Source organism: Zerene cesonia, unplaced genomic scaffold (assembly GCF_012273895.1).
Source record: "Zerene cesonia ecotype Mississippi unplaced genomic scaffold, Zerene_cesonia_1.1 Zces_u005, whole genome shotgun sequence".
NCBI lineage: Eukaryota > Metazoa > Arthropoda > Insecta > Lepidoptera > Pieridae > Zerene > Zerene cesonia.
In genome coordinates, this window is record NW_024045135.1 from 217557 (window position 1) to 232879 (window position 15323).

Here is a 15323-nt window from a genome sequence, read left to right on the forward strand (position 1 = left end):
AATGTTACACATTACACTAATGACTTGTAACAGGTTCATAAGAAGACTTTAAATTCTAGATAAATCTTTATAGAGCTCACAAATTAATCCAGTATATTTTAAATACAGCTCTGTTTTCTTGCTAGGAAACCCTATATTAAAGGGACAGTTCTTTCCCAGATTGATGTATTAGTTATGTATATATTGTCAAAATTGAACACAAGAAAATATAATAATGGTATATGTATAACACTACATAAACCATTATTACATAGATATTAAAAAATTGTGTTTTAATTATTAGCATAATAAAGTGCAATGAATGTGGAAAGTGTGCATCATAAAATACATAATTAAAAATTATAGTGCCATACAACCATGTATCTTACAAAAATAACTATGTTATGATAAAATCATAATTATTTCCAGATGGCTTCACAACTATACGTAAACTTGACGAACCTGGTAGAAGCACATGTTAAATCCAACATTGAACAGTTTCTCTCAGAGAGTATGGACAGGCAGGTCTTTCTCAAACGTATGGACGACTGCTGGAGGGCACACTGTCGGCAAATGATAATGATACGGAGCATATTCTTATATCTGGACCGCACATATGTGCTTCAAAATCCTAGTATACATTCTATATGGTGAGAAGAGTACATGCTACTACAGAATATTAATACTACAATATGTTGCTCACATTCTGTTTTGAGGAATGTAACTGAGTGTTGATTAGTTTTATTGTTTCTCTTTGTCACAACTTTGATATACACTATGAATACTAGAAAAACTTTGAATTTTTAGTCATTTCTGTTTTTTAATCAGTATATTTAATATAATAATTTATATGAATTGATTGATGATATAAACATTATTTTATGCAGATTTTCACTTGTGTATATTAATAGGTTTTCAAGAGTAGCAATAAAAATATATTTTAATTGTAATTCATAATTATAATATTTGGCAACTTTTGTTACATGTAATGAATTGTTAGGATATAAAATAACTGTATAATTTTAATGTATTTACAGGGATATGGGGCTAGATTTATTTCGTCACCACATAGCAATGAACACATTGATACAGACGAGAACTGTGGATGGCTTACTGCTCCTCATTGAGCGGGAGCGAGGAGGAGATGCGGTGGATATATCATTGCTCAAGAGTCTGTTGCGAATGCTCTCTGACCTACAGATTTATCAGGATGCTTTTGAACATAAGTATGTTAATATTATTAAAACTTGTAATTGTGGTAGTCAAGCATGCTTCGACACAAATTGGGCCAGCTAACACCAGGGAATTACCACACCCCTACAGGAGACCGGCGTGAAATAGCATACTGCTGTGTTTCGGTCGTTGAGTGGTGGAGCCGGAGGTCCAAATCCTTTTCCTTACCCTTCCCATTGCTTTCCTTTGTTCCCCTCGTCATTCCTTTCTCAATCTCTTTCCAGTCGGCAATCCATTTGTAGAGGCATAAGTTTTGCAAACGACCTTACACCTCTCCAAATGTTCATGGGCACTTATCGTTCGGCAACCCACCAGCTCCATTGCCGACGGTGACATTAAAAAAAAAACCTTATTTATAAAGAACAGCTCAATATGTTAGTTTAAATATATTTGTTACAGGCGAATTGTATAATTGTACCAATTGTGATGATGATGAAGGGGGTGCCCTTTACTAAACAAGGAAATTTTGATTCCGAATTCTCTGCATATTTTGTATTGTCTCGTCATATAACAAAATGCCGAGTGTTTGTGAACTGATGACGCCATTTGTAAACGGCATAATAATACAATTTGCCTGGAACGTACATCTCTCTCATGTTTATTTTTATAACATACTTCCCCTTGTTAATTGGTTGTAACATTTAAAACTGTTCTCGACCCTACATTATACAACGCACTCGGCAGGTTCCTGCAAGCCACCGAGCGGCTGTACGCGGCCGAGGGCCAGCGGCTGATGCGCGAGCTGGCCGTGCCGCAGTACCTCGCGCACGTGGAGAAGCGCCTGCGCGAGGAGAACGAGCGCCTGCTGCACTACCTCGACGTGTGCACCAAGTTAGTGACGTCATCATCTTTGATATTATTTGTTCATCATCGTTCTTGCAATATGTCATTCATTATCTTTGAAATTGATGAATAACTTTCATAACTCATCATCATAATTGATAAATAGCTCACTGTGTCCTGTTGTAATATTCGATCACATTCTGCATTGAATGAAAAATCATCTCTTATAATTTAAGCATATTTTCTTTTTTTCATTCAGTTCTTTAATCATCTTTATTCATCACCACCATTGAAATATATTATTCAAAACATCACCATAATTGAAATATATTATTCAAAACTCATAGTTGTCCTTCTGGGTTGTAGGGACAAATTCTACCACTTATGACATTACATAATTAATTCTTAGAATATTTTTGCACAATAATATAATACTATATACATAATGTTATTAAATCATATATTTTATGATTAATTTCCTTGTTTTCCAGGTGGCAACTAATCCACACAGTAGAGAGACAATTGCTAAGTGAGCACCTAACAGGAATACTAAGCAAAGGCCTGGAGTCCCTTATGGATGGGCCGCGGCTCTCGGATCTAACAACTCTTTATAATCTGTTCAGTCGAGTTAAAGACGGACTGAATGAGTTATGTAATCATTTCAATGCTTATATAAAGGTAAGTGTGACAAACATTCTTTTAGCTTAGAAATTTACAAATAAAACAAACTTTAAAGTTTAATGCTAATTCTGTGATAGAAACTTTCAAACACGAAATAGAAAAAATTGCATTTGTATTTTTGAGTATTGATATTATTATGTAAAGTAACAATTGGATACTTTTAATATTTTTTTGGCCCTGTATGCAAATAATCTCATTGGAAGCACAAAAAATCAACCCTCTGCAAATTAAAAAAAACAAAATCAAGTTATTGGGCACATCAATACAAGATACTAAAATGCATACAAAATATTTTCAGAAAAAAGGTAGAACAATAGTAATAGAGCCAGAAAGGGATAAGACAATGGTTGCCGAGCTGCTGGATTTCAAGGAGCAGCTGGACAACATAGTGAACACCTGCTTCCAGCGGAACGACCGCTTCCTGTACTCCATGCGGGAGGCCTTCGAGTTCTTCATCAACCAGCGGCAGAACAAACCGGCTGAACTAATTGGTGAGGCTTATTATGTCATTGGCACTGGGATTGACTGATTTATATAAAACGTCAATAAAAATTAAGTTTAGAGTTTACTTGTATTATTGTACAGCAATTAAGAATCTAAAAATTTGCCTATCACTCTTTCATATAGAGCTATTTTATGATAAGATTTTTGTCTTGAGATAGGAATAGTCTCCTAACCACATGGCTACTTTTTGCTGCGGTGAAACATCTAATTTACATGGGTAGATTATGATGCCCATTTGAATCATTCTGAAATTTATAAATTCCGATAGATGGCGCTATATTAAAATTGACATTTATATGGCAACTGTTTAGTTTTGTTGAGCAAGCGACCCTGGTCACTAGACACACTTATAAATATACAGGAATTGACGTAAAATATAACTTGTTTCAGCCAAATTCGTCGATCTCAAACTGCGTGCAGGCAACAAAGAGGCGACGGAAGAGGAACTAGAGAGGCTTCTCGATAAAATTATGGTTCTGTTCAGATTCATTCACGGCAAGGATGTGTTTGAGGCTTTCTATAAGAAGGATCTGGCGAAACGGTTGTTGGTCGGCAAGTCAGCCTCCGTCGATGCCGAGAAGTCTATGCTGAGTAAATTGAAACAAGAGTGTGGGGGTGGCTTCACTTGTAAATTGGAGGGGATGTTCAAAGACATGGAGCTGTCTAAGGATATCAATGTTACATATAAACAGGTGTGTGTTAAAATTTCTAGTTTGTGGTTTGTTTTCTATTATTCTTGTATCTGATTGGAATCGGATTTTATAGGGCCTATTGGATTATATATTCCAAGGAAATCATTTGTCTTTAAATTGTGTTGAATTGTTCTTCTCAGATTTAAATAGCACTCAATTTTTTATTGTAAAAGTATGGTCATATCATATTTCTAATGTTTTTATATAACATGCACGATGGCTTAAGTTATCATATCCATTGTTCCATTCAAATCTGCTTGCCTTAAACCTTACGTAAAGACGTCGCATCTAAAGAGTTGTATGACCATGTGAGCGTGTGCGGCTTGCAGCACCTGGCAGCGAGCGCGGAGGGCTCGGGGCTGGAGCTGTCGGTGTACATCCTGACGATGGGCTTCTGGCCGACGTACCCGCCCGTGGACGTGCGCCTGCCGCCCGAGCTCACGCGCCACCAGGACCACTTCGCCAAGTTCTACCTCGCCAAGCACTCGGGCCGCAAGCTGCAGTGGCAGCCCACGCTCGGCCACTGCGTGCTGAGGGCGCACTTCCCGCAGGTGGGTATAGTGCATTGCAGTGCAGTGGGCAGTGCGAGTGCCGCAGGACCACTTCGCCAAGTTTTACCGAGCCGCTATTACTCCCAAGTGTCCAAATATTAGTCTAAGGATCCTCACCCTCCGACGCACAATCTAACCTAAGGGCATAAGACATAAGGGCGTGTCCACACAGAACCAGCAGTTTCGCCGCTTTCTTCCGCCTATTTAGTAACATATGACATTTTTTGACGGGAGGAGGAGGAGTAGAAATTGGAGAACGTTTAGTTCAGCAACAACTTGACTTTTGTCCCCAAATCAATAAAATTTGAATTACTGGCATTAAATGCTGACAACTTATTTGTTTATTAAATAAAATATGCCTTTTAATTATTTTCGCGAATCGTATCATTACATTTTCTTCTTCGATTATTTATATCTTTTTTTTTTCATGTTTATTGTAGACCCGAACCACGGTATAAATTGTAATTAAATTAATATGTACACTTCTTATATTACAGGGTAACAAAGAATTACAAGTATCACTGTTTCAAGCACTAGTTCTACTCCTATTTAATGATGGCGATAATCTCTCGTTTGAAGACATCAAGGCAACTACTAATATCGAGGTATGGATTAAGGTTATAAATAATATATATCTTCTATTAGTTCTGGTTTCAATATTCTTTCGTTTTGAAATGTTAAATTTTATAAAACATAAAAGGACGATTCCTTTTGGACCCAATGCTTCGCAGCTTTAGTACAAGCACTCTCCTTGGCATAGTTCCTACAATCATTTATCTCGCCTGACCCTATCGGTACGCAAGCACGCACATTACACGCGTTCGTATAATGTTCAGACATAAATTTACGCGATTTACTAACAATCTATTTATTATATATATGTAAAATATAATCAATAGATTATATAAAAGTAAAACACTGTCGAATTAATGTAGATTCAGAGCAAATCGTACATTTTCTATTTAACTTTTTTCATGCAATGGATTATACATCTATTTTGATAGTCTTCAAAGAGACCGCATCAAGATGTAGGATCTTGCGGTGTCAGTATATTTTATTAATATTTGAAGTATTTATTTCTGTATAAAGAAATTTGATTTGATTTGATATATTTGATTGGATTGACGCGCACAGGAAGGCGAGTTGCGGCGCACGCTGCAGTCGCTGGCGTGCGGCAAGGCGCGCGTGCTCGGCAAGTCGCCGCGCGGCCGCGAGGTGCACGACAGCGACGCCTTCGCGTTCAACGGGGACTTCGCCAACAAGCTGTTCCGCATCAAGATCAACCAGATACAGATGAAGGAGACGGTACGTGCACGCACGCGCACACACATGTGTATACACGTACGTACATGTACACGCATATGCACTCATATGTACTTAGCTAACAAGCCGTTCCGTTTAAGGAGATGGTATATGCGCAAACACACGTACTTATATACACTCAACTTGAACGTGTACACACACATTCACACGCGCGTGCACACACATACACACAACTAACTTCGCCACCAAACAATAACATAACAAAAAATTATTTAACTGTGCTATTTGAACTGGATTTATGCACATCACATGATCCATTTGATGATAAAACTGGCAACACACTATTAAAACGATACAGCTTTGCATTTGCAAAATATCTAACAACGTATGGCAATACAATGTTGCATGTAAGCAATCACGACAGAGACAGCCTTTAAGAGTGAAAACTTATTACTTAGAATTTTTGTGAATATTAGTAGTGATGCAAATCCTAAAGATTTCCCCACCAAATAGTGCCATAAAAATAATACTAATAAAAGCGGTACATCCTCCAGAGCGAGGAGCAGAAGGCGACCGAGGAGCGCGTGTTCCAGGACCGGCAGTACCAGATCGACGCGGCCATCGTGCGCGTCATGAAGATGCGGAAGGCGCTCTCGCACAACCTGCTCATCTCCGAGCTCTACAACCAACTCAAGTTCCCCGTTAAAGTGAGACTCACTATACACTCTCTATGTCTATATTCATATAATAAATTATACTCAATAACAAAAATAGTAAATATGTAATATATATTACATATATGTATATTATAAATTAACAAAGAATTAAAAAGGACACAATTTATTACACTTTATGGGAGCTGGTTTAGTTCACACAAGTGTTCAAATGTAACACTTGAGTGAAATAACAGAGAAAAAGTTTGCCAAGTTAGATTGAAAACTTCGCTAGTGTTATATAACTTAGTCTAAAAATATCTTATCAAGTTTCAATCCTTGTTCAATCTGTCGTAAGATTCTCTTATAATAAATCTATCAATATTACTTTATATCGCTAAGCGGTGCATCAGTTAACTATCGCCCGTTTTCCTGCAGCCGGCGGACCTGAAGAAGCGCATAGAGTCGCTGATCGACAGAGACTACATGGAGCGCGACAAGGACAACCCCAACCAGTACAACTACGTCGCGTAATCTCTGCACCGCTCTACTCTGTTGCCAACTACCCTCACTTAGTAGATGTACCGCTCTAAGATAGACCAATGATTCGTTTCAATAAACATTTAACGGACTAAATTGCTGTTTTTTTCGTGTGCAATATAGCTTGGATTACATTTTATTCTAAAGTACGATTCACTTTGGATATTATAAGATATACTGTCTCCATTACAAATATGATATAGTCTTCGATTGATAAACGGCTATCGCTTATACATACTTGGGCTCATCTTACTATTTCATCTAATATAACATCGTAATATATAGAGGAGGGATAAATAAAACTATTTATAATTTTCCGAGTTTGTTTTATTTCAACATCTTAAAATAACTCACAAATGATTCTACATAATACTATCAGAATTGTTAAAAGATCTAAATATACAAATAAATATAAGGTGGAAGATTAGATACGTTATTTTTTATTTAAATGAGATGCATCCACATATCGTCATATCGAAACATTCATACATACAATTTCACAGAAGCGTTATATGCATTTCAAGACAGAAAATTAATCCAGAAATTTATTATCGATTTCAAATATCCCAGTAACACGAAATAAGCTCGAATTATTATTCATTTTCATAAATGGAAGACAATGTAATGATGATTATGGAGCAACATATGTCAAATAAAATAATAGAAATAAACTATAGTTATATATTGCTTTAAATAATTGATAAATTATGGCAAGCATAGAATAACCTCCCAAAGGTACCAAGACCATAATAATTGCATCTATAATTTGAGCCAATCTTGATTAGTTTAATATGAAGTTTTCAAATTGGTTTAACCATATGTAAGTGAAATTTATGTACTTGTTATTTACTAGTTATTTATGATTTATGTTAGACCTTGTTTTGTCATTGAATATGTAATTGGAAAGTTTTGAATTGAATTTGCTGGGGGACTAAAAAGTTTTTTTACGTATATTTGGTTTTACAAAGGTGATTGGGATAGAAATTGAAAAGGGATTTATTTGTAATTACTTCGAATATCTCCCACAAATATTTCAAATATTCTATGTATAATTTATAAATGACAAAGATTACATTGTCCATTCACCAAATTAACCTGGTCACTTTTGTTATAATTTTGATACAGGGTAACATTATAACGAATGTACCAAGCCAATTATATTGGATAAATTCATTGGATTAAGCATCACACAATTCATCTATAAACAGTTCCTGTACATCAACCAAACAGTCTATTTCTCCAGGGTCTTTAGCAGAGTGTCCAAATGGTCCTTGTGGTAGTCCAGCTCGTCTGTGAGAGCGGAGGCCATCGCGCGCGGAGTGATCTCAGTGCCCAAGTAGTCACGCAGTAATATCTAGAAGTATTTTGTTTTTTTTTTTTTTTAGTAAGTTTAATACACAAATTACTTTAAGGTGCGAGGCAGAGTAGCTGAAAAGTCGTCTAGTGGGTTCAATACTAGATGGAAAAATATTTGTCTTAGCCTGGTAGGACATAGAAGGCTCATCGCTAATTGCCGAAAAGAAAAAATAAGCAGAATTAAAATAACTAGTTGCCGGACCTTCAATCGGAACAAGGACGCATGCACATAACATAAATGTATAAAGATTATCTTAACTTTCAAGACTTTTCTTTACTTAACTTTATAATAACCAACAACTATTCAATCGTGCACTAATTACTGCGCAACGTACTTATGTTTCGCACTAACGTACATACATTGCGCGTTATCTTTTTAATAAACAATCTATAGATCAAATTGTCAAACTACCCACCTGAGGCTCCTTGGCGCCGCCGTGGCGCAGCACCGCGTGTCGCAGTCGGTCGCCGGCCGCGCGGCTGAGTGGACGCGCCTCGAAGTTCTGCCGCCACACGCTCCACGCCAGCGCGCGCGATATCAGGTACGAGTAGTACTTCGCGCCGTAACCGATCAGGTGGCTGAAGCGGTGCTGCCACGCCTGTCGTCACGATTACATAAGTATGTTTGCGTGATACTGTATCGAATATCGATAGATGAAGATTTAAAACAAATATATCATAATATTTTGAATTCATGAAAATATCATAGTAATAAAATTATGAACAAGAAGTAATCAGGTTTTTTAATAAAGACTTGAAAAATAAAAGTCGAGTTTAGTGTTTTCTTTCACCAACCGTATTCTCAACATACGGCAACCCATAGTAGTGTTGCTGCGCGTGCCGCAGCGCGTCCGTGGTGCCGCCCCCCGCCCCGTGGTACAGCTGGTCCAGCACCGAGTAGAACACCTGATGTTTCGTAGTTAGGTTTTTATAATGGAAGAAGAAGAATAAAAGAAGCATTTCGTGTGTACAACGCATATTCTTAGTAAAAGTACGCCTGTTTTTCTGTTCAAGTAGTCAAAGCATAAAAAAATTGTTTACATTTGACATAATATTTTTGCTCTCGACAAAGCGGTTTTATTTTGGAAATACTTCTATTGTATGTGTGAATAATTTTAACTTAATTTCATTTAAAATTTGAGTTCAATAGATAAACAATAACAAAATACCTGCAATTGCATCTCACTGGCACCGAACAGATACTTGGAGGCGCAGAGCCGCTGCAGCATGGACTCCGGCATCGGCTCGCGCGTCTGGAAGTGGCGCGCGAAGCGGCGCACCACCTGCGAACATAATCTCGTTTCAGTCTCGAGTTTGTCCGTGTGTACCGTCATATAGATAGACAAATAAGTCGCAAATATTTTTTTGCGGCATTTTGGGAAACACAGGCATATTTCTTTCTGTATTATAATTTCGCGGGACGGAGCGGCACTCGCCTGCGGGCTGGAGGCGAAGTGCTCGCTGAGCACGCTGGGCAGCTCGGCCAGGTCGGTGGCGCAGCGCGTGCCGGCCACGTGCTGGTGCGGCGCGCGGCCCAGCATGGAGTGCAGCGCGTGCCCCGCCTCGTGGAACAGGTTGTCCACCGCGCCCGCGCTCAGCAGCGCCGGCCCGCCGCGGTGCCCGCCGCTCAGCGATAACATTATCACCACTATTGGATTCTGTCAAATAATAACGTTACGGTTAAACGCATATTAAAATTGATACTCATAATTTAACGCACCCATTAAGGGTATCAAATCATCGATTGTACGAATTGTAAAACATTTATCACGTAAGCATTTGATTCTATTGACACATTAATACTATCTTATATGAAACGTAAAACTAATTTATGTCTATTTTTAATTTTTAAAATGATTGTAAACAAAAAGCTGTAATAAAAATTAGCCAGAAATTCACGTTTTTTAATACTATTTCTAGTCCATATTTACAGGGGTTCGATTCGAGTTCGGTTACAGTCGTTCGTTCAGACAAATTCGTAGTCTTTGTTAATTAATAAATGAACAATCATCATCATCAGCCCATATATGTTCCCACTGCTGGGACACAGGCCTCCTATGAGGGTTCAGGCCATAATCCACCACGCTGGCCAAGTGCGGGTTGGCAGATGTCACATGCCGTCGAACTTCTAATTCTTGGACATGCCGGTTTCCTCACGATGTTTTCCTTCACCGTTAAAGCAGTGGTGATGTTATCTACATGCGCAGATAAATTGAAAAATCAATTTATTTCCTGCGCGCTCGCCCGGTCTCGAACCCCGACTTATCGATTTTGAAGTCCGAGGTCCTCACCACTGAGCCACCACTGCTTTTTTATGAAAAATTAAATTAAATGAACAATATTTGTGACTAATATGAGTTATATTAAAAACCTATCCATGACCTACCTGATAAGTTCCGTCAGGTAACAATTTTCCTCCTTGTATAGTAAAATGACAATCTTGGTGTGGTTTTCCTGCCCTCTCATATAAATCACAATATATGTGACCCAAAAGACCCTCTGTCTCATGGACGACGGCCAATTTGTACACATCAGGTGCCCAGGATTCTCCTGTATAAATAAATAATCGATAAGGATTTATTTGCAAGAAATAATTCAATAGAGTTACAATTTTTGTTAAATTACTACTTTTTTCAATTAGTGTTTTCATTGAATGACAAAAACTTCCGAGTCATTTACCTGGCAACATTTCTTCTGATTTCAAAGTAATACCATACAATTCTTGACACAGCATATTCAGACCTTCCATACACCCTCCTAGTGAGAAATATGGGCTGAAGTCTGAATTGGCCACATTGAGTAACTGTGTTTTTGCTTTATGAGTAAAATATGGAGTGTCCCAGCACATTAACTTTTCCTGTAGAAAAACCATAATTGATGTTACTTATGAAGTAAAAGGGTATATTATTAATTCGCTTGTTCCTTTCTACTTTATAAAAATTATAAAATTGCAAGAATGTATGTAATGAAAGTGCTGCAGACTTTCGTGTTTTCTCTTCCTTCAAATGGTCAAATTTACCTGATATGGAGATTCTTGCCGTTTCATACGCGCCATTGCCTCGAAATCAGCATTGGCCCTATCATGAAGATTATCTGACAATATATCGAGAAATTCACGTACATTCGAGGAATTTTCCATTGTGCTGGCTTTTATTGCTCTGAAAAAATACCCCCTCAATGTTCATATATGACTTAACCGTGAAATGTAATAAATTTATTCATAAATTTTTTTATAGCATTTGTACACAAATTTTGTATAACCTGGGTATAAGTATGTAAATAAAAAAAAAGTTTTGGGAAAGCAAGCTAAATGCTTGCCGATAAAAAAATTAAACAACTACCCTCAATAAATCGAAATTCCCTCACCTATCGGCGTAACTATCAAAACCGCAGAGTTGTGCCAACCGATGCCTCGCCCGGAGTGTGGTGCTTAGCAACTGTTCCTGTCTAATATCCGGTGCGAGGTACAGACGGTATGCAGCCTCTCTCGCGGCTGCTTCTCCGCACTCGGCATACACACCACTCACTATGACATCTTCTCCCTCTGTGCTGAAACTGAGTGGTAATTTGTTTATTTTTTTTTTACTTAAAAAGCGTCATGCGGCTTATTAACATTACCATCGTAAGAAATTTTGAAAGATAAATCTAGAGATGGCAAACTTGAGATTTGAAAAGAAATTTCTACTATTTATAATTTTATATTCTATAAATTTTGAATATTGTTTAGTACCAAATAAAAGTGTTTCTAACTCTATGTGGTAGTATTATTTAAAAAGATATAAAAATACTCACAATTGTCTAACATTCTGTGGCACAACAGATCTAGGGACTCGTCTAGGCTTTGCGGCACCAGCCATAAACTGCTGTCCTGTCTGTAGTATTAGGTCATTCAAGGCAACAACTTCCCGCCTAGCATTCTCCTCTAACTGAATGCCGCTCTGTTCAAAGTCAAATAGAAACAGTTCTGCTAAATGCTTATCCCCTGAAGTACCTTTTTTAACTGAGTCCCTTAATGCTTCATACAATCCTTTGTGTGTGTTTAACCTGATGATGAGCATAAATTTCATTTCAAGTAAAAGTCTCAAATTGAAAAAGTTATATTATATTAGTAATGAAATTATCACATTATATGTCATTATATGTCAGTGTTAATCTCAACAGAAAATACATCTAGAAATAATGCTTGTAAATTCAACTTGAAAAATTTTCAAAGAACACATTTTCAGAGATAATTATTAAAAGTTTTGGACAGCGATAAAACAGGAAAAAAATTGTAACATGTGAAAGAATCGGCAAGCTTACAATGGGAAAAATACCACAACTCCACAGAAGATGGTTGCCAAATATGATTAGCATGCCAATGCAACTGTATTGAAATGATACCATACCCTATTGATGCTTTAATTCACAATTAAATTAATTCCCTTTTCAACTGAAAAACTTTATTTATTCAATAAGACTTCTCTTAAATGATCAGAGCATTACACTTACTTTTCAACAACACCACTGACACTGATGCAGGCATCTTCCGCTGCACTGGCAAAGTGGGGTTGAGGGTGAGCTATCCTTATAAACTCGGCAAGATCTGCAACTTTACATAGGGTGTCTGAGAGCTCATCAAATATCTCTACCATGGGCCTTGTTGGGTTTGTAGTGGCTTCCTCTATAAGCCTATCTGTAGCTGCTATTGCTTGCTCTTTGAGTGTGTAAAAACCCTCAAAGCTTGTTAACTCTGGCTTGTTGAAGAGACCCTAAAATGTATTTATTTACATAAGTCATATTAAATTTGTAAGGCTTAAACAGTCAATTGTGTCAAAAGAAATATATGTATAACTCTTCATCAGAAGTTTACCAAGTTATATCAGAAATAGTATATACTATATATATTTACACAGTATTTTAATGTATAATTTATAAAGTGGAATCTTAAATGTAGTAGAGTGAAAGTAAAAGATGCTGAACAACCTAGTATTATATACTTGAGTTTTGAAGTTTTTCTAGACCTATTCTACAAACTTAAACAAACTCTGTGTTAAGGCTTATATTTGCTAAGATGTCAATATTCAAATTTGAATGAAATTATATCAGTACAATTGAAGAAATATAAACTGTTTTAACCATTGAGTTACAAATGGTATGTAAAGGCACTTACAGTTCTCTCTCTCAATGAGTCAAATATAGGTCTATGTATTGGTCTCGTGTTGAAGGCTGTGGCTAATGGAGACCAGGTGCTGACACTTCGTCTTCCAATTTTCCATATTGGCTTTACAATTCTCATTTTGTTTTTACTTCCTGCAAGATCACATGAGGTTTTTTTATAAATGTGGGTGCATAATATGATGAAGCTTTTATTTAAAATCTATATCAATGAAACAGCAAAGAAAATCTTGATACCTTTATCTTAAATGCACTGCAAAATTGAATATATTATAGATGACAAAAATTTTATAATATTTATGAATCCCTATAGCACTTGGAAAGCACGTCAAGACAACAACTAAATCTGAAAGTATTGCACAAACTTAGAGGTCAAAGGACTCGCTTGTTTACATTCAGCTGTAGATGAAATACAATGGAACTACATAGTACCTTATATAAACTATAACACAATGTAATATTGTAAATAACGGAATAATTCTATTTCATAAAATTATTTAAATATCTTAAATTTGCTTCATTCGAGTTATTTTCTTTAAATTCTAATCCGCTATTTCTCAAAATAAGTAGAAATGTCAAAATCAGCAGTCAAAATAATGACAATGACACTTTAGATCTTTTTTTACATATTTAATGTATTGGTTACGAGATATTTAAGCAAAATCTTATTTTAGTCACCATTGTACAATATTATGTATTTATTGTTGTGGTTTTTTTTATATTTGGATAGTTTCAACGGTATCTTTACTGTATTTATATAAGGAACTATAATAATTTTTGTTGTTGAATTTGTCACAAATTATTCGGATTATAATTATTTATTATTATAACTAAGTATATATGAAATAATTTAGTATGAATTATGCCATTAGCTTTCTACATATAACAACTGCCTATTTAGTGATGCAATTTATACGAGTTCACTTTTTAAAAGTAGATAAATCCAATCATTTCATGTGTGCTGCGCCGTGAAAACATATGTTTTTGGTTACACATTATTCGCTTGTAAGACAAGTCTTTATACAACCTCGTGTTCAAATAAATATACCATCCGAATATTTCTTTTCTCAACTATTATTGACAAAAAAACATTAACATTAAAATCTTTGTAGAAATTGTATGGGTGTGACTGTGTTTTAATAAAACAATCTTTGGGTTATGATATGATTTATTTCTTTAGTTAGTTAACGCTACGCTCAGGTTTGAGCAACATTTGGCACAAACCATGCCCTTCACTTTTACAAACATCACAAAAAAGCGAAATATAATACAAAGATGTTGTATTGATAATTTAAATTTTTAACAGAGTTGTTATAATAACATTAATGTTTTAATAAAAAATACGATAAGTATAAATGTTTTTATATAATATAAAAAAAAAATACAAGCAGATACGCCAAAGCATAAATACAATTTGTAAACGCAATTTTGTAAAGTTACATATTAGCAGTTAACTAATACGTATATTTTAAAGGAATTACATATTTGCAATGATATATTACTGTGATGGAATTCATAATTGTCCAGGATCCTTGGTCTATGGTCTTGGTTTCATACACAAGCGGTAAAACGGGACCCTGTTATTAAACTTCGCTGTCCGTTTCCGTCTGTTGGTATGTCTGATTGTCTGTTTGTCCAACCGTCCGTCTCTAGTCTGTTTCTTATGAACCGAGGATAGTTAGACAGTTGATATTTGCAAAAAATATGTATTTGTGTTGCCGCTATAAGGAGAAATAATAAAAAATCTGTTGTTTCTATTTAGCTTACTTTTTCCGACTTGCACTTGACCGATTTTTGTAACCGATTACTACCAAGATAAATTTCTACATATATCTTCTTTTCTACAAATTATGGATTCAGTCATAAAGTTCCCTATTTCGAATATTTTTCGATAGTTATGTCAAAAACAACATCTCAGTAAAATTATCTTG

At 36.0% G+C, this 15323-nt stretch overlaps 2 protein-coding genes across 3 annotated transcripts; one reads left to right on the forward strand and one right to left on the reverse strand.

Annotated features, from left to right (window-relative positions):
• Window positions 1-408: 408 nt before the first annotated feature.
• On the forward strand, window positions 409-7196 carry LOC119838764 (cullin-4A). The gene is made up of 11 exons (XM_038364865.1): window positions 409-629; window positions 1017-1205; window positions 1897-2043; window positions 2487-2673; window positions 2975-3167; window positions 3571-3872; window positions 4202-4423; window positions 4921-5028; window positions 5558-5728; window positions 6241-6393; window positions 6778-7196. Exons 1-11 carry the CDS (start codon window positions 409-411, stop codon window positions 6871-6873), a joined length of 1989 nt encoding a protein of 662 aa, XP_038220793.1. The 3' UTR covers window positions 6874-7196.
• Window positions 7189-13971, reverse strand: LOC119838763 (mitochondrial intermediate peptidase). 2 transcript variants are annotated; one of them, XM_038364863.1, is made up of 13 exons: window positions 13825-13971; window positions 13388-13527; window positions 12727-12986; window positions 12028-12279; window positions 11602-11790; window positions 11255-11393; window positions 10915-11092; window positions 10622-10785; window positions 9672-9893; window positions 9405-9518; window positions 9031-9141; window positions 8652-8834; window positions 7189-8233 (listed from the first exon to the last, which is right to left on the reverse strand). In XM_038364863.1, the coding sequence occupies exons 2-13, from the start codon at window positions 13511-13513 to the stop codon at window positions 8111-8113; spliced, it is 2061 nt and encodes a 686-aa protein (XP_038220791.1). In that variant the 5' UTR covers window positions 13514-13527; window positions 13825-13971; the 3' UTR covers window positions 7189-8110. The 2 variants fall into 2 exon arrangements, with proteins under 2 accessions (XP_038220791.1, XP_038220792.1); XM_038364864.1 differs by lacking the exon at window positions 13825-13971 and adding an exon at window positions 13630-13756.
• Between the last annotated feature and the right edge of the window lie 1352 nt (window positions 13972-15323).